General features: G+C 39.7%; 1 protein-coding gene across 2 annotated transcripts in view; it reads right to left on the reverse strand.

The window, feature by feature from the left end:
* Nucleotides 1-22,302, reverse strand: part of RASGEF1B (RasGEF domain family member 1B) — a 563,361-nt gene that overhangs the window by 531,514 nt on the left and 9,545 nt on the right. For both annotated transcript variants that reach the window (XM_058547356.1, XM_058547355.1), the window contains exons 2-4: nt 20,635-20,698; nt 8,844-8,989; nt 4,177-4,265 (exon numbers count right to left, since the gene is read on the reverse strand). In XM_058547356.1, coding sequence (XP_058403339.1) covers nt 4,177-4,251 — 75 coding nt within the window. In that variant the 5' untranslated portion in view covers nt 4,252-4,265; nt 8,844-8,989; nt 20,635-20,698. The remainder of the gene's footprint in view (nt 1-4,176; nt 4,266-8,843; nt 8,990-20,634; nt 20,699-22,302) is intronic.

Here is a 22,302-nt window from a genome sequence, read left to right on the forward strand (position 1 = left end):
TCAGTTGAGGGAAAGGCAGGCAAGCCAGGTTTTACTATGTTTACAAGGTGGAATGAATGTCTATTGAGCTCTTTAAGCACCTCCTGAGAAAGGCGCTCTATTTGTCTGAGATGTTACAATTATTATTCCACAGGAATACAATGGTAACATTCTATTTTACAACAAAGAAAATTAGATTACAAGTTATCACACAACCCTCCCTCCTCTCAGCTAAGATCACACACCGTATAGAGTTACAATGGTGCCAATTACAAGATCTTTTCATGCACTGTATGTTCCTTTGCCTTTTTACCATTTGAATGGATTTCACACCAAATAGCAGCTACTGGCAGCAATCAAAACAATTTGGGAGAAAATAGTTCCATCTTCTGTGTTCACGTAATGCTATTGATTTAAACTTAATATTTGCCTCACTTCTTTCTTGGAACAAGCGAGCGTGTGGCTTCTGTCTGGGCCCCCATTCTGCCTTACCAAGAAGGTTTGCAGGAAAGCCTAATATATAGGTACCAGGCCTTTTCCATCACTAGTTGCTAGAAGCCCATTTCCATCAAAAAGAGAGTGTTTTTAAAATTTTAGTTCAACCCCACTTTACAGAATCAGAGGCACAGAGAGGTTAAGGTTTTTGCCCAAGTTCGCAAAGCTAGTATATTAGTAGAGTGGGGGCCAGATTCTAAGTCTCCCAATAGCCCACACTTTTTCCATTGAGTCATTTTCTCAATGCCCATTGTGTGAAACTTCACATCTTCTCTAAATTGTGCCAGGGGTGAGATTTTGCCTGAAAAAAATAGCACTTTTCTTTGAGCTAGGTGCAAAACAAAAGAAGGAAGGTGGAAGGGAGAGAGAGAAAGAGTGATGGAGGGAGGGAGAAGAGCCCAGCATCTGTCCTTGAGAAGCCATTCCCACGTCACAGCCAAGCTTATTCCCCTGATGCAGGAATTCGGGGTTTCCTAGCACAGTGAGCTGCCAAGGTTTATTTATTTGAAAAGCTATAATGGGGATCCACGGAAGAATCTTTGCAGGATATCTTGACGCTGATGGCCAGAGGCTCTTTAATGAGCAAAGAGATACACCTGACCCTCCCAGCCCCACCCTGGCTGTCCAGGACAGGAAGGAGACACATTCTAACATGGGAAAGATTCAAGGTTTGGGCCAATATGACTGACTGATGGTCAGCACAAAAGGAAGATGGAATTTAGGGATTAGGTCATTCAGTGTGATAGCAATCATCTTCCAGCCATCCCTGGAGGGAACTTGTATTATGACTCACAGGAGAGGAGCAGCCTGGGGAAACTGAATCAATAAATAAAAAGTTGCAATATTATAGGTGTGGTAAGAGACTAAGAGAATAAGGTACACCTCCCCCAGTTGGGGGCTTAACAGAGGAGTCATTATGCTGGTGGGAAAACGCCTGGTTCACCTTTGGTGATGGTGGGAGTGCCCAGGTCAACACCGATGACAATGAGGAGATTGACACCACATAACAACAACAAAACCCACAGTGACATCAAGGCTACACCACACACTTAGGAATCACAGCTCAAAGGCAGAGAGCCAGAGTTCACTTGGGAAAGAAGCGGGGCATTAATATGGAGCCCTTGGAGCCAAGTGCACCAATGGGCAGCAGCAAATAGGATTGTAGCTAACACCAGGCAAAGGAAGATCACAGCCAGGACCATGGCACCAGCCAGTGAGCAGTGGTGGCACAGAGGCCACAACAATGGAGCAGAGAGAGGAGCCAGCACTAAAAAGCAGAGCTGCAGCAGGGATAGAGCTGAACGTGTGAGCCAGCCTGGATCCTCCGTGGGAAACAGGAGCCAGAAAGCCAAAGATCCAAAAGATCCCCCAGAAGGGGCTTGAGGCAAATACTATTTTTGTTTGCATTTCATTGCTTCACATATCTCCTTTGACTGGTCCAGCATCCTAATTGGTGTGGCCTACGTCTGTGAAAGGCCACATGAAAGGCAGCTGGGACAAGTGATTGGACAGGCTCTTGGCTCTGGCCAGAAGCACGCCATCCCCCTAAAGGCTGGTTCACTTCTAACTACCCACAGAGGCCCAGATCTGCTCTGCATTAGATACTCAGTGAGATTAAAGAGTTCTGGACAACGTCACCCCCAGGGCTCCATCAGTCTCACAACCAATACCGTTCAAAAATGACTCAAAGTCAGACCAAATCTAAATACCTGGGGGTTGTGGGGGAGGAGAGGGCAAGGCTAATCCTGCACCAGCCTGAAAGGAAGGGATGGTTTCCATCCAACTGCACACTTCCATGAGTTCTATTTCAACCAAAGCTTTTATTAAAAGTACTATTTCTGTTTTCTTTGTTCCTTCCCCTATCAGCCCTGACCTCTTAATTCTCCACACACAGAGGTATGTTTCAGCCAAAATAGCACAAGTCATGATGTGGAATCCACACTCCCATTTTTCTCCATCCTTCATTTCTCTAGTAACAACAGTAACAATAGCTAACATGGTACTATGTGGGAGGCACTGTGCTAAGAAATTTACATATATTATTATGCATTATTATAATTGATTGTTTCATCAACTCCTTTGGGTAACACTATCATAATCCCTGCTTTACAACTAAGGAAAATACAGCATGGAGATGTTTATTACCTTCCCAAGGTCACGTAGCTAGAAAGAGATGGAGCCTGGCCATGCACCCAGGCAGTCTCCCAGAGCCCACATCCTGATCTTACATTCCATCATCATTAGACTAGAAGAGCAGCAATGGATGGGGCTCTTTCAGCCTTCCCATGTCGGGAGAACTGAATGTGAAATGAGTTGAAAGAGGAAGCAGTTTTTAAATATACACTGTCTAATGCAAACCAATGCAAAGTTTGCTGACTAAATAAAAATGAGCAGAGCTGAAGAATTTTGACCTCTATGCCCTCAAGCCTGCACCAGAGGATATTCCAAGTTCATTTTCCATTAGTCACCCCTGCCTAACACTTGCTTGCTGAGTAATGCTAGGAGAGTTCCAATAGTGTCTCCACCCAAATGTCAAGTAAATCAAAGAGCTTTCCAAATCTCCTGCCAAATTTCTTTAACTTCAGTGAGATTTTAAGTAAAGAACTCCATTTGATTGGCTTAATTTATTTTCATCCCTTTCAGAGCTTAAGATGCCTGTATGTCAATTACCTTAAAGGACACAAGCATTCTAGGTCAGACACTCAACACCCAAATAACTTTAGTCCTATAATGAGCCCTAGCTACTAGGACAGGCCCATCAACAGTCATAAGATTTCCCTTGAAGGAAGGAAAAAGTGAAAGCATCATCACTCAGGAGAACAGCATTCAGATTTAGCCAGGGAAGAACTGTCAGATGTCCAGGGTATAATCTGCACCCACTGGGAATGCCTGCAGTTTAATCCCAGCCACCTCATGGGTGCATCAAGATTTCATAGATATTTATTAATTTCAAGGATACAGTTCTGTAGGGGGACATGGAGATGAGGAGAGGGGAAACCATTTATTTAAATATGCCAGAGGCATCAGAAAACAAAATGAAAGCAAACGTAACTGTAGAGAGGGTGACCCTAGTAACCTACCCCAAAAGACAAGGAAAACACAAATGATCCAAACTAAAAGGCTTTGAAAAATGGAAAGAGAAAGAGGAAAAAAACAGGCTTTTTGTGTTTGATTCTGGAAATATATATTATGCTCACACTGAGAGCTGGCGGGCAGATGGTTGAAGCTCATACAAAGAATATTAAATCTATTTGGAACCCACTTGCCCTCCTGATGCAACACTGCTCATGCCTAGAGGGCGAGACAATCAGCACACAAATGTCTACAAATCACTCAGATTCTGTCACTAACTGGGAAATCCTCACCGCATCCCTGAGCACAGAGAGCCTGAATGGTTTGCCCCATCCCTCACAGCAGGTCAGACAGAAGGTCAGAAGAGAAGGCTGAGTCTCTCTCTCTCTCTCTCTCTCTCTCTCTCTGTGTCACACGCACACACACACACACATGCACACACAGTGGATCTCTGTATTCAGACTGGTTTCTGCCATTAGAACCAGATATAAAATGAAACGGGACATGAAAAGCACCCAGCATAGAGCCTGTTCATGGGGCTCAATGTGTTTTTGCCATCTTGTCAGAGGAATAAGAACAGATAATTAGATTTTGAAGGCCAGGAGACATGAAGAGTCAACAAACTTTTACCTTGCTTAGTTGTCCTTCCCTTTTTGTATTTTCTGATGGGTAATCATTCAACAACACGGTTAAGGTCACACACATTCCACTGATTCCACCTGGAAAGAGCAAAGCGTGAGACAGAAGAAAAGCATTCCAAAATAATAGAAGATGCCATATCACTCTGTTAAACTTGAGCATCTAAATCTCAGTGGCTTATGAATATTTGAACAGCAAGATGCTTTAGAGCCTGGCTACTCAAAATGTGCTTCACAAACCACTACCATTGGCACCACCTGGGAGCTGGTTAGCAATGCAGAATCCCAGGCCCCACCCAGACCTCCTGAATCAGAGTCTGCATGATAGCCAGCTCCCCAGGGGAATCATTTGCTCAGGAAAGCACTGCTCTAGAGCAATAATCTCCCTGCCCTGAGGTGCACACACAAAATGATCTATTAGGGTGTGCAAAGAAATTTTACAACTTCTATTTTTTTTATTTTATTTCCATTTTTGTTTCTTTTATTTTTATTCTTGTTTATGATTATCTCAAAAAAGAAATTCGGCTTCTCTACTATTTGACATTTAGCTTGACAGTGATGGATGTATAAACTTAAAATAAATATACGTATATTGGAAGTGTGGACTCAACTTTTTTTAAATGATGGGGCTTTCTACTGAAAAAATTGGGATGCTACTTCTAGCTAAGCTCTGGTCTAATAAGGCCAGGAAGCTTGCACTACCCTGTGTTGACTAGATGTCCCCTGTCTCCTCCCAGTTTCCCTATATGTATAGTGGCACACCGCGGGGTCCTTCTCTTGGAGCACTTCTCACGGTTACTCCAGCTGTGCCTTGCCCAGCGTGCATCTCAGCTAGCTCGCCTGAGGACTGGAACATATGCACCATGCTGACCCTTCTGCCTATGATTTTCTGATAGCTCTTATCTTACACCTACACCATGTGATACCAGTGCGTTCGAGTCCTTTGCAAGACCCACGTACAAACAGATAATCATCCTCCAATAAGACAAATAACTCATTTCATTTGTAGTAAGTGCCATGAAGAAAAGTGCAGGACGGTCAGGGAAAACATTCATAGTCTGGAGGGCAGGGATACCTTCATGCAGAAGTGACATTTGATTGTGGACCTAAAGGATGAACACGACTTAGGAGCATTCTGACAGGAGGAACAAGTGCAAACAACCTATGTGAGGAAGGGATTTGGGACAGATTAGATTCTGAATAATGGCTGGTGTGGTTGGATGTTGGTGAGCAAGTAAGAGGGTCGCAGGGATAAAGCTAGAGGGGAAGACAGGGTTCAGATGTTTGGGGCCACGTGAAGGATTTTGGACTTAAGACTCCTGAGCGTAGAGTGATATCTCGGTTTGGGCTCATCCAAAAGCAGACCCTGAGGCAAGGATTGGGTGCAAAATGTTTATTTGGGAAGTAATCTAGGAAGCTTGGTGAGGGTTGAAGACAAGGTAGCAAGGCAAGCCAATAAAAGGGTCACTAATGAGCACTGTGGGCAATTAAGTCTCAACCCTCGAGGGGACTCTCTAGGAGACTGCATGAAACATGCCTCAGAATGTTGCCACTGAGGCAGGGAAGCTGGCCACACACCCACCAACTATCATCCCACATTGTTTGAGAGATGCTTCTGCAGGGTTAACTCCACCCATGTATGTAAGATGAGGAGGATCCTATGGCCAGAGAATGTCCTCATCATATGCAGGCAGATGCCCCATGTATGGGTAGAGGGAACAACCCATCCTGGCTTGCCCAGAAATTTCCTGGTTTTAGCACTAAAAGTCCTTCATCCTAGGAACCCCCTCAGTGCTGGGCAAACTGAGGTAATTGGTCATGCTAATATAGGAACCTTCTGCAGGTGACTTCTGAAGCAGATCCAGGGGATATGGGTGGGACACTGAGAGCATCTGCAAAATGGCATCAAAAGGTTCCACAACTATACCCTGTCTAGATCCTGAAATAGCAATGACATTTTGTTACCAAAAAGATACAGTCAATGACATACCTTAGCAATGCTCATGAAGATTATGAAACTGGACATTAAAAATTTCCAGAATGTAATACACGTTATTGCCTGTAATAACATGCCTGTATTAGTTTCCTGTGGCTGTTGTAACAAATCACCACAAACTCAGTGTCTTAAAACAATACAAACTTCTTATCTTATAGTTCTGGAGGTAGAAGTCTAAAATGGTTGGCAGGACTACATTCCTTCAGGAGGTTCTAGGGGAAAATCCATTTCCTTGCCTTTTCCAGCTTCTTGAGGCCTGCATTCCTCAGCTTGTGGCCCTGGATCATTCCAGCTTCTGCTTCCATCATCAAATCTTCTCTGACTCTGGCCTTTCTACTTCCCTCTTATAAAGACCCTTGTGATTACATTGGGCCAACATGAATGATCCAGGATAATCTCTTTATCTTAAAATCCTTAACTGAATCACATCTGCAAAGTCCCTTTTGCCTTGTAAAGTAACATATTCACGGGTTTCAGGGATTAGGACATGGACATCTTTGCGGGGTCATTCTGTCTACCACAAAGTCCTTGACTGTAAAGTACATTAAATTGTAAGATATATATCAATTTAGTGGCAGCTTTGACAAGTGGTAACCACTACCACGTTAGATGTACATTTCTAAATGTATCCTGATTTCAGAAATGTTAGAATGTGAAAAACTGCACATCTTGGAATAGGGCATCTATGATAATGCAACAGGCACAGTAGAGCTGCATTTTTATAGAGACTCAGGTTCCACATGCAGAGCCTAAGAGGAGAAATGAATACATTAATTCAATAAATATTTTTTGACTCTCTACCAGGTACTAGACCTTGAGGGTATAGCAGTAAGAGACACAGTCCCTGCTCTCATGGAGCTTACTCTGCAGGGAGAGGCAGACAATAAGCAGTTGCCCAGGGAGTGACGAGGGCCATGAGGAAGAAGAAAGCAGGGTAAGGAGACTAAGGGCATCACAGGGCAGGGAGGGGAGAATCTAGTTCAGAAGGAGCAGGTCAGGGAAAGTACGTAAGGAGGTCACCTTAAAGCAGAGACTCAGTGAAGGCACAGAGAATAGGATTTTAGTCAAAGGGCAGCCCAAGCATCAGGACCATGAGGCAGAAAGAAGCTTGACATCGAAACATTCATCAGTTCCACAGGAAAGATACTTTCCAACTGCCACTATCCCCACACTGAAGCATAATACTGCGCAGGTAACGTTAACCACAAAATTTTACAGAAAATTCCATTTTTTTTTCTCTTTTTCTGAAGGTTGGGTGGGAGGTGTGGTGGGACAAGAAGGGGAACAAAGTTGGAGGTGAGAAAATTGTTTGCTGTAAAACTTAGCAAAAACTACCATTTTCTTCCTAATTTACACTTTGTAAAGTGCCTTGCCTGCAAGGAGCACAGAACCAGGCCCAAAGGGAATGTAACACTCTCACCTTCTTACTTTCTGTTCCCTTCACAACTGGTTTAGTTATTTTACAAATTCAAATGGGCCTTTCTTTCTTTTTTTATTTCTTTTCAAATTTACACTCGCAACTCCCTAATACTTCCACCACGTCCATCCTGATACAGCCGACTCCCACCCTCCTGAAGCCCTGTCCTTTTATCAGAAAGCCTAAGCTCAGACAAGCATGTGAGCCCATCCTTGGGAAAACAAGACACAGGCCTGTCCCCAGACCAGAGATGAGCCAACAGAGTCCTGTCCCAACTGTGGGTCAAGGGCCATGAGCAACATCTGCTTGATTAAAACCCCATCAAAGAGAATAAGTATAAGTCTGAGGCCTTCTCAAGAGAAAGAAAAAAGCCATCTGAAAAGTCCCAGCATCATTATGACAGCTACAAATTGCCAATTATTAATGGCTCCCAATCTAACAGCCAGACTGCAATAGGGACTCAATTTGTTAGGAAATACCAGCGAGGACCAGTTCCCCAAACAAAAGGGCAAACACACAGGCACAAAGACTTTCCCCTGAGCAGTTCAAAGGTCCAGAATCTTGTAGCTTTAGAGGAAAACCTGGAGGCGACTCATTAGTGGTGGGAGGATGAGGCCTCAAGCTGTGGCTCACGACTAAATCATACAAGAACACCTTCTTATTAACCTTGAATTATACATCTCAACAATGTTTCTTGACATTAAATTTGCAATCGAGGTAGATACAATTAATATAAACACTAGTCAGAGTTATGTAGGAAACAGAAATATGATTTTTTTTTTGGTCTCTTGGGTTTTTCATGAATGTATTTTAAAAATTGCTCACCCACATGCCTGTGAACCTGAAGGTTATTTTTTAAATCATTACAATGACAAAAATATACAGTCTGGCAACTCAATTGTCATGGATGTTTAACTTAAACCTCTAGCTTTCAGAAGTAAATTTATATGATTCCATTATTGTTAGGACAGTCATTTTAAAGTCATATTATTCCACACATAAAGTATCTTGAGCCAACTCGTACAGGAAACAATGAAGGCCTGGAAATTTATAATTATATTTGACCTGAACATGAAACTGTAACCAAGAAACCAGGAAATTTTCAATAACAGCCTGGACTGAGCTGAATACTTTCCAAACCATAAATCATAGGTTTGTTGGACACCCGTACAGGTTAAATGATGCAAGCAATTTTAGTGCAGGCTGGTGGGATGCTCACCGAAATGAAATGTGAACTCATACCTACAAGGAGATGTTCAGCCTGATCCATGATGATTTCACCATAAGTCACTCATTAGTGTTAATGGAGCGTGGCTCTCAAATTCCAGACGACACCTCAGAATTTTACCGCCTGTAGAAAAGGTAGACCAAGGTAGCAGCACCAGCTGTGATCTGGGAAAATTAAAGGTAAAGCAAGTGTTTTCACCTATTAGAGTTGGAGGGAACCAAAGGCTCAGTCTCTATTTTTACTAAACCGTCAACACAGAATATTTTATAGAGAAACCCATCTGGCCTTCATCATCAAAAACTATCTTCTACCGTGGCTGTTCCCACCATATGTAACTGAAGCGCCTGAGCAGATGTGGAGGCAGCAATTCTGTCTTACACTATGAGCGCTCTCAAAATTTGGCTTGGTGTTTTTGGCTATAATAGGTGCTCAGCAAATTCTTGATGAGAATGAAAAAGGACTAGGAGGAATAAAAGGATATAAAATATGCTCAATTATAATTTTGAATAGGGAGAATAATTATAGGTAAGAAACAGGCCCTAAGTGAAGGAATAACTCTAACCAGTTTTCCTCTTGTGATTTCAGGTAAGAATGCCCAACATCTCTAATCAAATCCAGATCTAAGTTTAGAAAGTTCCCTTTTGTCATTCAACATTGGCCGTTCCTCCATTTAGATGGAGTATTTTTTGGACTTCTTGTCTCTCATTCAACTGAGGTTCGTGTAATACATTTAACCTTAATGGTGTTTACTCTACACTTGCTCAGATAACAGCAAGACATGACAACTGGGTTTTTATTTAAGTGTTCTCTTGGATGGCGTCCTAGTGAGATAAGATAGAGCAAAAGAAATAATGTCTGCAGGCACACATTACTAGTGAGGGGTGAAGTTAATTGGTGTGTGGGCAACAGTACTCAATTCTCACTTGCAGAACCACTTAGTGTCATTAATAAATTCTAATCCCCAATAGTGCTTTGTAATACTTCCTGTATTACAGAAGTTCATAACTTCCTGTCAGAGTCAACAATTATTCTTGAGGAATGTTGATTTTCCTAAAATAGGCAAGTCAGAAATATTAACTTACATGAGGACTTTTCCACCCACAGGCATCATTCTCCTGTTCCAAAAATAGTAACGTGCCAAGCACGATGGTAAATATTTTATGCACATTACCTGCTCAAAGCAACCTTGAAAGGTAGAAATTATTTTCCACATTTCACAGATTAGGAAGCTCAGGGAGGTTAAATAATCTGTCAAAGGTCAAACAGCTATCCAGTGGCAGAGTTAGGAACTAAAACCAGCTCTTATATTCTAAAGCCCATACTCTTACCAAGTACACAACTCATGGCCTGAAACATCACCCCATACTCATGGAGCCAGGCCTGAATGCTTTCTCTCATTTCATTTGGAACCACTAACCAAGTTTCTCCTATTCTTGGAGTGGGGAGTGGGGTTGGGAATTAAATTGACAGGTGGAAATCTGATTTCCCTCAAAACTCTCCCACGTCTTCGATTTAACACTTTGTGAAGGCATTGTTTTTTATTATTATTGTTATAGATATTTCACTAAATCACAAGGCAGCACTATATTTTCAAAGTTGGACTAAATTAAACAGATGAAGCTGAACTCTCCATTGAATCAAACTGACTCAGAAAGGACCTGAGGAGTTGACAAGTGTTCCGAAGAAATAAATGAAATATCAACTTATAAAACAAAATGACCCCTAATATATAAAGCAATTATTAACAGACATAAAAAGAGAAATAGACAGTAACACAATAATAGTAGGGGACTTTAACACTCCACTTACACGAATGGATAGATCATCCAAACAGAAGATCAGTAAGGAAACATTGGCCTTAAGTGACACACTAGAACAGATGGACTTAGTAGATATATACAGAACATTCCATCCAAAAACTGAAGAATACACATTCTTTTCAAATGCATATGGAACGTTCTCCAGGATTGATCACATATTAGGCCACAAAACAAGTCTCCATAAATTTAAGAAGATTGAAATAATACTAAGCATCTTTTCTGACCACAACGGTATGAAACTAGAAATCAACTATAGGGGCCAGCCCCGTGGCTTAGCGGTTAAGTGCGCGCGCTCCGCTGCTGGCGGCCCAGGGTTTGGATCTCGGACGCACACCAACGCACTGCTTCTCCGGCCATGCTGAGGCCACATCCCACGTACAGCAACTAGAGGGATGTGCAGCTATGGCATGCAGCTATCTGCTGGGGCTTTGGGGGAGAAAAATAAATAAATAAATAAAAAAGAAATCAACTATAGGAAGAAAATCAGAAAAGCCACAAATATGTGGAGATTAAACAAAACACTACTGAACAACGATTGGGTCAACGAAGAAATCAAAGGAGAAATCAAAAAATACCTGGAGACAAATGAAAATGAAAATACGACATGCCAGAATATATGGGATACAGCAAAAGCAGTTCTAAGAGGGAAGTTTATAGCAAGACAGGCCTATCTCAACAAACAAGAAAAATCTCAAATAAACAATCTAACAATGCACCTGAAGGAAGTGGAAAAAGAAGAACAAACAAACCCCAAAATCAGTAGAAGAAGGGAAATAATAAAAATCCAAGCAGAAATAAATGAAATAGAGACTAAAAAAACAATAGAAAAAATTAATAAAACCAGGAGCTGGTTCTTTGAAAAGATAAACAAAATTGACAAACCTTTAGCTAGACTCACCAAGAAAAAAAGAGAGAAGGCTCAAAGAAGTAAAATCAGAAATGAAAGAGGAGAAATTACAATGGACACCTCAGAAATACAAAAGACTATAAGAGAATACTATGAAAAGCTATATGCCAACAAATTGGACAATCTGGAAGAAATGGATAAATTCTTAGAATCATACAATCTTCCAAAACTGGATGAAGAAGAAATAGAGAATTTGAATAGACCAATCACCAGTAAGGAGATCGAAACAGTAATCACAAACCTCCCCAAAAATAAAAGTCCAGGACCAGACAGCTTCCCTGGTGAATTCTACCAAAGATTCAAAGAAGACTTAACACCTATCCTTCTCAAACTCTTCCAAAAAATTGAGGAAGGGGAGAAGCTCCCTAACTCATTCTACGAAGCTGACATTACCCTGATACCAAAACCAGACAAGGACAACACAAAAAAAGAAAATTACAGGCCAATATCACTGATGAACATTGATGCAAAAATCCTCAACAAAATGCTAGCAAATCACATACAACAATACATTAAAAAGATTATACACCATGATCAGGTGGGATTTATTCCAGGTATGCAGGGATGGTTCAACATTCGCAAATCAATCAACATGATATACCACATTAGTAAAATGAAGAATAAAAATCACATGATCACCTCAATAGATGCAGAGAAAGAATTTGACAAGACAGAGCATTCATTTATGATAAAAACTCTGAATAAAATGGGTATAGAAGGAAAGTAACTCAACATAATAAAGGCCATATATGACAAACCCACAGCTAATATCATCCTCAATGGTGAAAAACTGAAAGCTATCCCTCTAAGAACAGGAACCAGACAAGGATGCCCACTCTCACCACTCCTGTTTAACATAGTATTGGAAGTCCTAGCCAGAGCAATCAGGCAAGAAAAAGAAATAAAAGGGATCCAAATTGGAAAGGAAGAAGTGAAACTGTCACTATTTGCAGATGACATGATTTTATATATAGAAAACCCTAAAGAATCCACCAAAAATCTTTGAAAAGTAATAAACAAATACAGTAAAGTTGCAGGATACAAAATCAACATACAAAAATCAGGTGCATTTCTATACACTAACAACAAAGTAGCAGGAAGATAAATTACTACAATCCCGTTTACAATTGCAACAAAAAGAATAAAATACCTAGGAATAAACTTAACCAAAGAGGTGAAAGAGCTGTACACTGAAAACTATAAAATATTGCTGAAAGAAACTGAAGAAGACAGAAAGAAATGGAAAGATACTCCATGCACTTGGATTGGAAGAATTAACATAGTTAAGATGCCCATACTTCCTAAAGCAATCTATAGATTCAGTGCAATCCCTATCAAAGTTCCAACAACATTTTTCATAGACATAGAACAAAGAATCCTAAAATTTGTATGGAACAACAAAAGACCCCGAATAGCTAAAGGAATCCTGAGAAAAAAGAACAAAGCTGGAGGTATCACACTCCCTGATTTCAAAATATACTACAAAGCTATAGTAACCAAAACAGCATGGTACTGGCACAAAAACAGACACACAGATCAACGGAATAGAATTGAAAGCCCAGAAATAAATCCACACATCTCTGGACAGCTAATCTTCGACAAAGGAGCCAAAAGCATACAATGGAGAAAGGAAAGTCTCTCAACAAATGGTGTTGGGAAAACTGGACAGCCACATGCAAAAAAATGAAAGTAGACAATTATCTTTCACCATACACAAAAATTCACTCAAAATGGATTAAAGACTTGAATGTAAGACCTGAAACTGTGAAACTTCTAGAAGAAAACATAGGCAGTACGCTCTTTGACATCAGTCTTAGCAACATATTTTCAAGCACCATGTCTGACCGGGCAAGAGAAAAAATAAACAAATGGGACTACGTCAAACTAAAAAGTTCTGCATGGCAAAGGAAACCATCAACAAAACGAAAAGACAACCTAACAATTGGGAGAAGATATTTGCAAACCATACAGCTGATAAGGGGTAAATCTCCAAAATATATAAAGAACTCATGCATCTCAACAACAAAAAAACTAACAACCCAATTAAAAAATGGGCAAAAGAACTGAACAGACATTTCTCCAAAGAAGATATACAGATGGCCAACAGGCACATGAAAAGATGTTCAAAATCATTAACTATCAGGGAAATGCAAATCAAAACTACAATGAGATATCACCTCACGCCCATCAGAATGGCTATAATTAATAAGACAGGAAACAACAAGAGTTGGAGAGGATGTGGAGAGAAGGGAACTCTCATACACTGCTGGTGAGAGTGCAAACTGGTGCAGCCACTATGGAAAACAGTATGGAGATTCCTCAAAAAATTAAGCATAGAGCTACCATACGATCCAGCTATTCCACTGCTGGGTAGCTATCCAAAGAATGTGACAACACCAATGGGTAAAGATACATGCACCCCTGTGTTCATTGCAGCGTTATTCACAATAGCCAAGACTTGGAAGCAACCTAAGTGCCCATCAAGGGACGAATGGATAAAGAAGATGTGGTATATATACACAATGGAGTACTACTCAGCCATAAGAAACGATGAAATCCAGCCATTTGTGACAACATGGATGGACCTTGAGGGTATTATGCAAAGTGAAATAAGTCAGAGGGAGAACGTCAAATGCCATATGATCTCACTCATTAAGTAGTAGATAATAACAACAACAAACAGTCACATAGAAACAGAGATTGGATTGGTGGTTACCAGAGGGGAAGGGGGGAGGGAGGAGGGCGAAGGGGATAATTAGGCACATGTGTGTGTTGATGGATTGTAATTAGTATTTGGGTGGTGAACATGAGAACATGATGTAATCCATGCAGAAATGGAAGTATAATGATGTACACCTGAAATTTACACAATGTTATAAACCAATGTTACCACAATAAACCAACAAACAAACAAAACAAATAAAATGAGCCAAAGGATAGCTCCATCTAAATGTGAATGGATTGTTTGAAAGGAAGTTGAGACTTGCCTTTGAAAGAAAAATCCTATTTATGGAAGAAATCTCAACTCATGAAAGCATTTAGCACTTGCTATTATCGTAGTTTTCTAAATATTCTATACGCTAAATTTGAAATTTAGAAATATAGAAAAAATGTAAACAAATAAAAACCTCACGATCTCAGCGTCCAAAGACAACTCCTATTAGCATTTTGCATAATTTCCTTCTTCTTTTCTATCTTCTATGCAGTTTTTACTTAGTCAATTTCATACCACAAACACAGCTTTTAATTCGTGAGGAGAGTTGGGGAAGCATAGGGGACTCAATTTTAACCCTAGCATATTAAATAATAAATATTGGTGAGGATTTCTTATGAAAGGTTGACTTTCAGAACACATATCAGTTTAAATTCATTGATTTAAAGGAGTTGACCCAAAAGAACCTAAATTTATTCAAATATTACTCTTACAGAATTCCTTCAGGTTTCCTGAGCTGCATAACTTCATAAATTTCCCTAATGACAGGAAAACCCCAGTGAGGCTTACAGAATTCTGCAAAGTCAGGAGTAAGCAAAAAGGAAATTAAAAATTGTGAGGAAAAGGACATTAAACAGCCTTTGTTCACTTGTTTTAATTAGTATAGCTGAATTTTAATTATCACAATTCTTCACCAGACACTAGTAAATGTGCTGAAACCATCTTGTAAAATTAACACTACAAGGCCTTGTTTAATTTTATTCTATTCTGCATTTGCAAAATAAAAAGTGATTTCAGCAAGAAGGTAGGGCATTTGGAGCAGGCAAGTAGAAGAGTTTTGCATCATTTAAGTCATTCATTTGACTGTAATCTCCATGAAGGTAAGGATGTATCTACCTCATTTATTGAGATAGACATGGCATCTAGAATAGGTAGTGAGTGAATAAATGTAAAAATGGATGAACGATTGTATCTCTTGTGTCCTCAAAAGGGCTATAAAATTTGCAAAGGCAGAGATTATAAACTTTTATTTCTTCTTCATACACAAAACATCAGTAGAAGGTTGAGTAATCAGGAATCAGTCAACATAGATATTCCTTAGCAAACACGTTTTCTGGGGAGGAACAGCTTTCACTATCCCGCAGTGCAAAGGACAGAAGTCTAGACTCTAAATCCACAACATAACCAGTTAAATTAGTGTAATCCCAGGAGGCACAGAACTCTGCTGCTTTTCCCCTCACTCCCACAGGAAAAAGTAAAAATAAAATTAAAATGGCAGAATTGTCCATTGACTCAGATAAATGTCTCATCATTCTCTACGGTAACATATTGAAGTTAACACCAGGGACTGTAAATGCAATTGGAATCAAGGCCTATACTCCCTAATCCATCCAAGCGTTTCCACTTCCCTCTTCTTACGTACATTTGAGTAGGTTTCTCTTTATTAGAGGGATTATTTTATTTAAAGATATGAAAGTTTTGGGAGATGAGGTAGAAAGCTGCCTTATCTAGGAAGGTCTCCTGATTCCAGCACTGTACCATCTGATTCCTGATTCACTTCATTTCAGCTCTCACAGACCACCATCAGACTAGATCCTGGATTACGCTACCAGCCTGACTCCTTGATTTTATCATCATTTGATTCTTAATACGTTCACTAAATTTGACCCATTGCTTGACTAAGTTTGCCTCTGGGTTTGCTTTGACAGGCACATTAGTTTCAGATCCCATCCTCACTCTGATCCCTAACATCTCCCTAACATACCACATTCCAGCTATAGTTGTCCCTTCCGGCCCATTTACCTACAACCATCTGCCTCCCACAACCACCTCTCATTCACAGCCACAACCACAAACCGGAGGTTCTGCACAGAAGTGAATTTACATTCCTGAAAATGAAAGGCTTTGAATTATTATGAAAGCAAAACACACACACACACACACACACACACACACACTTTAACAAAATTTATACAATACAGAAAAGCACAAAATAGGAGGGAAAGCTTCCTTATAATCAGATGCCCAATAAGCAATCACTAGTATCTTCTTATTGTGCACTCTTATGAGTTCCTTCCTAACTCAACACCTTAGTTTAGGCAGAAGAATTTTGTTTCATCTTTGTTATCCATCAATTTGGATTAAGAGTCACAAGAAGAAGAGATCATAGTCTTATGAGCACATGATATAGACAATAAATAGCTTTTGGCACTAATTATAGAGTAAATCAATTGCCAAGAACAAAAGTATGAGGGATCTGTCACAGTTCCATACCTGTTTGTTTCCCTGGTTGAATGCTTTTCCTTCAATAACATTTTCATTTAGAATGTTTATAGGTGACATACAAAGAACATAAAGAGAGACATAAGAATGGTTTGATGTCATGGTTCAAACCCAGTTTTGCTTTGCTCCAATCAATTTCTCCAACCTACTGGGCTTCCTTCCTAACAATGTATATTTGATTCTTCCTATAACCTACTTGAATTATAGGCCTTGGTTTTTGTAAGAGAAGTGCAATATGAATTTTGAGCCTTACATAACTATGGCTACATCTGAAGTCAGATTAGTCTCTACAGTACAAACAAACAGATTTAAGAGAATCTCTCTATCCAAGTACTTGCATTTCACAAACAAAGTTGAATTTGACATCTATGTATGAATACCCAGAAGTCTTGCAGAAGTCAAATATAACCAATAGAATCATTTCACCTCTGTATATGCACCTCTAATCAGACTTAAAACCTTGTTAGATTAATAATTAACTCTAAAAACAGAAGGGGAGATAGAAGCATTATTAATAGTTATGGGTATTAGTCTTTCTTGCTGGGAACCAAAGAACAGCAGTCTTTTGTGTATGTTTCTAGATGTCTAGGGATGTATGTGGGGATGTGTTACATATATTTATATGTACTATATGCAACATTCAAGGAGACTAGATAACTCCCTTCCATCTGATGTATATTAGAAGGTTTGGAGTGTAATCAACTCACCACCCTCCTTCAGGAAATCACTACAGGATGTAAAAAATAAAAGCACAAAGCTGTACAATTTTGCCTTTTTCTTTCAGGAACTAAATATACATTATCCTTCTGCCATATGTTCAGGTAGCTTTCAATGGTACCTCATGCAGCTGTGTCATTGAATTCTCCAACCTTAATGAATAAACTAATTACAGTCTGAAATGAACTCTTGCAGACTAGTTATCTCCCACCATAGATCAAGAAGAGAACTTTATTCCCACAACTATCTGCTAATTTGCATTAGCCATAAAAATTGTGCCAGAGCATCCTTCCCTACTCCAGCTGGGCAGCCAGAGCTGTGTGAATAGGACACTATGCGATTGGTATTAATTCTTCACAGTTCAAGTTTGTAGCAGTAAATTTGTCACTGCCACAACGATTCTCAAGTACAAATGCAACTAGGAAACTATTGATTTTCTCGAACTGGTTGGCAGCATTGCTATAACTGTTAGTTTCACTGCATTAAATTTTACAATTGAGCACTATTATTCGAGTCTTGGAGTTCTGTTTGTTTACAAAACACTTCCAAAGAGAGGTCAAAATAAAGATTTGACTACTTAGAGCATTTAAAGTAGTAAGAGTCACTTTATCAAATACAAATATAGCTGAATTGATGGCAAAAGTTATCAAGAAAACAAGTGAGGGGGAGAGAGATACTAGATGTAAATTAGCCTTCACTCTCTGAATTCAACATCTATCCTCTGCTCCCGAGATCCAGATAGGGAGCCTGCTGCATCTGTTAATTATAACACTGGGTTAGATTCCAACTACATGGTTCTCACATGACTATAACCTTATGGTGGCTTTGTTGCCAAATTAATTCTTTCTCATCAGCAGCCAGTCACAAAATTTTAAGAGACTGACAGTAGAGTGCCCTGGGCTCTTTGGCTTCATTCTCCCTCAACATGCTTGCAAATTTTCCCATTAGTGCTGTAAAACTCCAGAGTCAAAGCTGGGAAAACCTATCACAAAAGTGAGAGTTAGGAGACCTGGATTATAGTCCTTGTTTTGAGCATACTAGTCCGGGGACCCAGACTCAAACAGCTTCTACTTCCTTTTCCACCAGGTGGGGTGTAATGAAGCTCCATTGAGAACATGTATAGGAGTGGACCCTGTACGCCTTTGAGGCTACCTGAGTTTAAGACGCCGGTGAGATCATTTTACTTGACTCTTCTACCTAGGTCAGACCTCCCATTGCTTATCCTATTCACAACGCGTTCAGATCCTCTTATCTAGAACATTCAAAAATTATCATTACCATCATCAAAATGTGACACTTAGAATATATTTTAGATTTCCTTTCTAGAGCTAAAGCATCTTCCCCTGCAATATGTCCTATACCTCACAGAAGCACAAGGTTATAAGGTAACTCAGGAGATCACAAAGTCCCTGCAGCAAATGAGATTGAATTTAAGCCATCTTGACTAAAAAATGGCCCTCGAATTTTTCCTTAAAAGAATCATATTAAAGTTGGAAAATAGCACTAGACAGATTATCCTAATAATAGTATAATATTGAAAAGTAGGATTACTACTGTAATAACTTCCATGTATATAGGGTAGGATAGTTTGTAAAATGTTTCACATATATTTGTTTCCTACTCAATGCCTACATTATATAATCCATCTGCATTCTAATATCATTAGATGAAATGAATGGGTGTTTAGTTTCATATCTTCCCCTTATTGCAGGGGAAGATACTTTAGCTGTCCAAAGGACATCTAAAATAGATTCTAAACGTCATATTTTGATGATGATAATTTTTGAATGTTCTGGATGAGGATCTGAATGCATTGTGAATAGAATAAGCAACAGGAGGTCTGACCTAGGTAGAGGGGTCAAGTTTATTTTATTGATAACATAAATCCAGATCTTTTCCTTCCATACTCATGCAATTTGTTTTCCTTCCCACATTTGTACCACCTTGAGATATACAATCCTAAACTACCTTCCATTTGTTTTTCAATTTTTCTCTAATTTTATTTCACCTCTAACAAAAGAAAATTTACAAGTGAATGTAGTATGACTGAGACTCAGATGGAAGTGGATTAAGCATTTGGTTAATTTGTCCAGTACCAGCTAGGCCACATCCTCTTGCAGACCCAAGGAACCCTCAAGGACTTACACACAGGCATAGAGCTGTTCTCCTCTCCAATACAACATGTAAAAGCCAGCATAGGTCCTCTGATGATTTAGGACAATCTACTCTCTCTTTCCAAAAGAAAAAAAAAAAACAATTTCAATATTCCTGCGTGGAACATAAGTGACCTAGGGAAGCACCCTCTCTATCAGGAAGTTTGCAGTTTCCTCCTTTAGGTCTCCCAAGTTAGCATCTCTTACCATGTCCTAAATCTAGTTCTGAAAAGAGGGTCCATAGTTGTATCAGTCAGGGTCCCAGCAGGAAATAGATGGCACACGCATACTGGGCCATTAGGAGACTGTTTACAAGGGTGTGGGCAGGGCTTAAGGTTTAGGGAAACCAGTGAGAGACAGAACCATACAATGGAGCTGGTAAATTGAGAGGAGTGGGTTGAGGGGGAGAGATTACCACCTAGGGCCTGCAAAGGCAAGGATAAGGCACGGGTTATCAGAACCCAGGAGAGGAGCTCTATGGAAAGGTCCATGCCTGACTCTGGAGCTGTGGCCTTCTAGAGAGGGAAACAGCCAACCTGTGGTGACCCAGCAGGGAGGAAGCCAGGGCTCCACTCTCCTCCCTCTCTTAGAAGTCCCGTCAGTTCCCTCCATTTGTCAAACCCAACCAGAAGCCAGAAGGCAAGGGATCTCCTTAAGGTAGTACCTACAGGCCAGCTTCCTGGGCCTGCAGAAGAACAAAGAGAGGAGAATCTGGAGGGGCAAACAGGCAGAGATCCAGCAAAGTAAGTTAGCCAAGAGAATTCCATCAACAGTGGGTAGCAAGTTTTCTCCAATGTCACTGAGAAATAGTCAAATTCCTTTATACCTTGAAGTATTCCACATTGATATTAGACCATAATATTTCTCCTGTAAATTATTTTCTAATTTTATGCACAATAATTAAGAATTTTAGAAGCTGGAACATCATGTAAATAAAATGTATTCTTACACAATATGAGCTTGAAGGCAACTCAGAGCATTTGAATTAAGTCCTTACCTGTAGCAAACTTCACATCAGAGAAGAGGTGGTCAATAGTGCTTTCAAAAATGGTGCATTAAAGCTGAAATTAAAAGAATAAAAAATAAATTAAAATGGTCCAGTTGTCCAGTCCAATGGCATCATCTCTGCCTGTACACTATTTGACATCGTTGAGGAACCCATTGTCCTCCTAACACTATCTCAGGCGTTGGTTTTCATATTGTTCTTTCCTGCTTCTCCTTCTCACTCTCTGCCCTTTTTTATTCTCTTTTTCTGACTTCTAAAAGTCAGTGTTTCCCAAGACTTGATCATTGCCCTCCTCTCTCCTTGTTCTGCATATTTTCCTGAGCAAACTCACCCACTCACATGACTCACCTACATCTCTAAGCCACAGCTGTCCTTTCCAAATGAATGAATGAAAGCCACAGTCTTTTTCCTCTCCAATCTATCTGCCTCGCTGCTACTCTGATCATATCACTTCTTTGTTTAAAAACCTTCAGTGGCTCCCAATTGTCTAGGATAAGATTGCTGAGTATAGCATTGAAGTCCTTAAAGTCATAACCATATCCCACTCTCCAATTCTCATCATCCACTACTAGGCAGAGCACATGTACCTTACATTTAAAAAGAAAAAGATCCCACCATGTACTGTCACACATCTTTGCCTTTTCTCGTGTTGTTGCCTTCATACCCATAGTTTCTTTCCCCAGTGAACTCTTATTCATCCTCCAAGGACCAACTCAAATGTTCCCCACTCTGTGATGCTTTCTCCAAACTTCCTAGGGAGAGTTAACAGGTCATAGTCCAACAAAGTTATTATTATACTGTAATAGAATTAGCTTTTTACATATCCATCTCATCTACTCGGTTGTGAGCTCTTTTAGGGGCAAAACCATATCTCATTAATCTTTGACACAATGTTGAACATAAAGCAAATTAAAAGTACATATGTGCTAACTTACATATTCTAACAATCATAGACAGTAAGTCCTACCTCTAGAAAGAAGAACATTCCTGAACAACAGAACTTTGAGTAGATATAGAAAGGAATTGATCTAAGACGTGCAAAGTCAACATTCATCAGTTAAGCCTGGTTTTCAGGCAGAATTAGCATAAAGGTTAAGAACATGGGCTCTGAAGCAAGACAGTTGAGGCTTAGGTCTGCCAGATAAAATACAGGGCATTTATTTAAATTTGAATTTCAGATAAACAATGAATAATTTTTTAGTGTAAGTATGTCCTAAATATCGCAAAAAGAAGACAAGTACTGCATGAATGCAAGAGTGTCATGTGTGTGTGTGTCTGTATGCGTCTATGTGTGTGTGTTTCCCCCTGAATCTGGTGATTCTACCAAGGTCCAAATCTTGGTTCTGCGGCTTCCTGGCTGAGTGACCTCAGGCAAGTTATTTAACCTGTCTGTCCTTTGGTTTCTCGTTTTTAAAGTTAGGATAATAAAAATGTACCTCATAGGATAGTTGTGAAGATTAAATGAGTTCATACACACATAAAGCACTTAGAACACTGACTGTCTTATAATAAGTTCTCAATATTAACTTGTCTTAATGCTCATCTCATTAAGATAGGTTTTATGTGCATCTTAATGCTCATCAATGATACTGAATGTTAGAAATGTCTTCCTTCTTCATTATTAACAAAAAAAAAAATACATCCACATGTACAGACCAT

The sequence above is a fragment of the Diceros bicornis genome, chromosome 8 (genome assembly GCF_020826845.1).
Source record: "Diceros bicornis minor isolate mBicDic1 chromosome 8, mDicBic1.mat.cur, whole genome shotgun sequence".
In the NCBI taxonomy this organism is placed as follows: domain Eukaryota; kingdom Metazoa; phylum Chordata; class Mammalia; order Perissodactyla; family Rhinocerotidae; genus Diceros; species Diceros bicornis.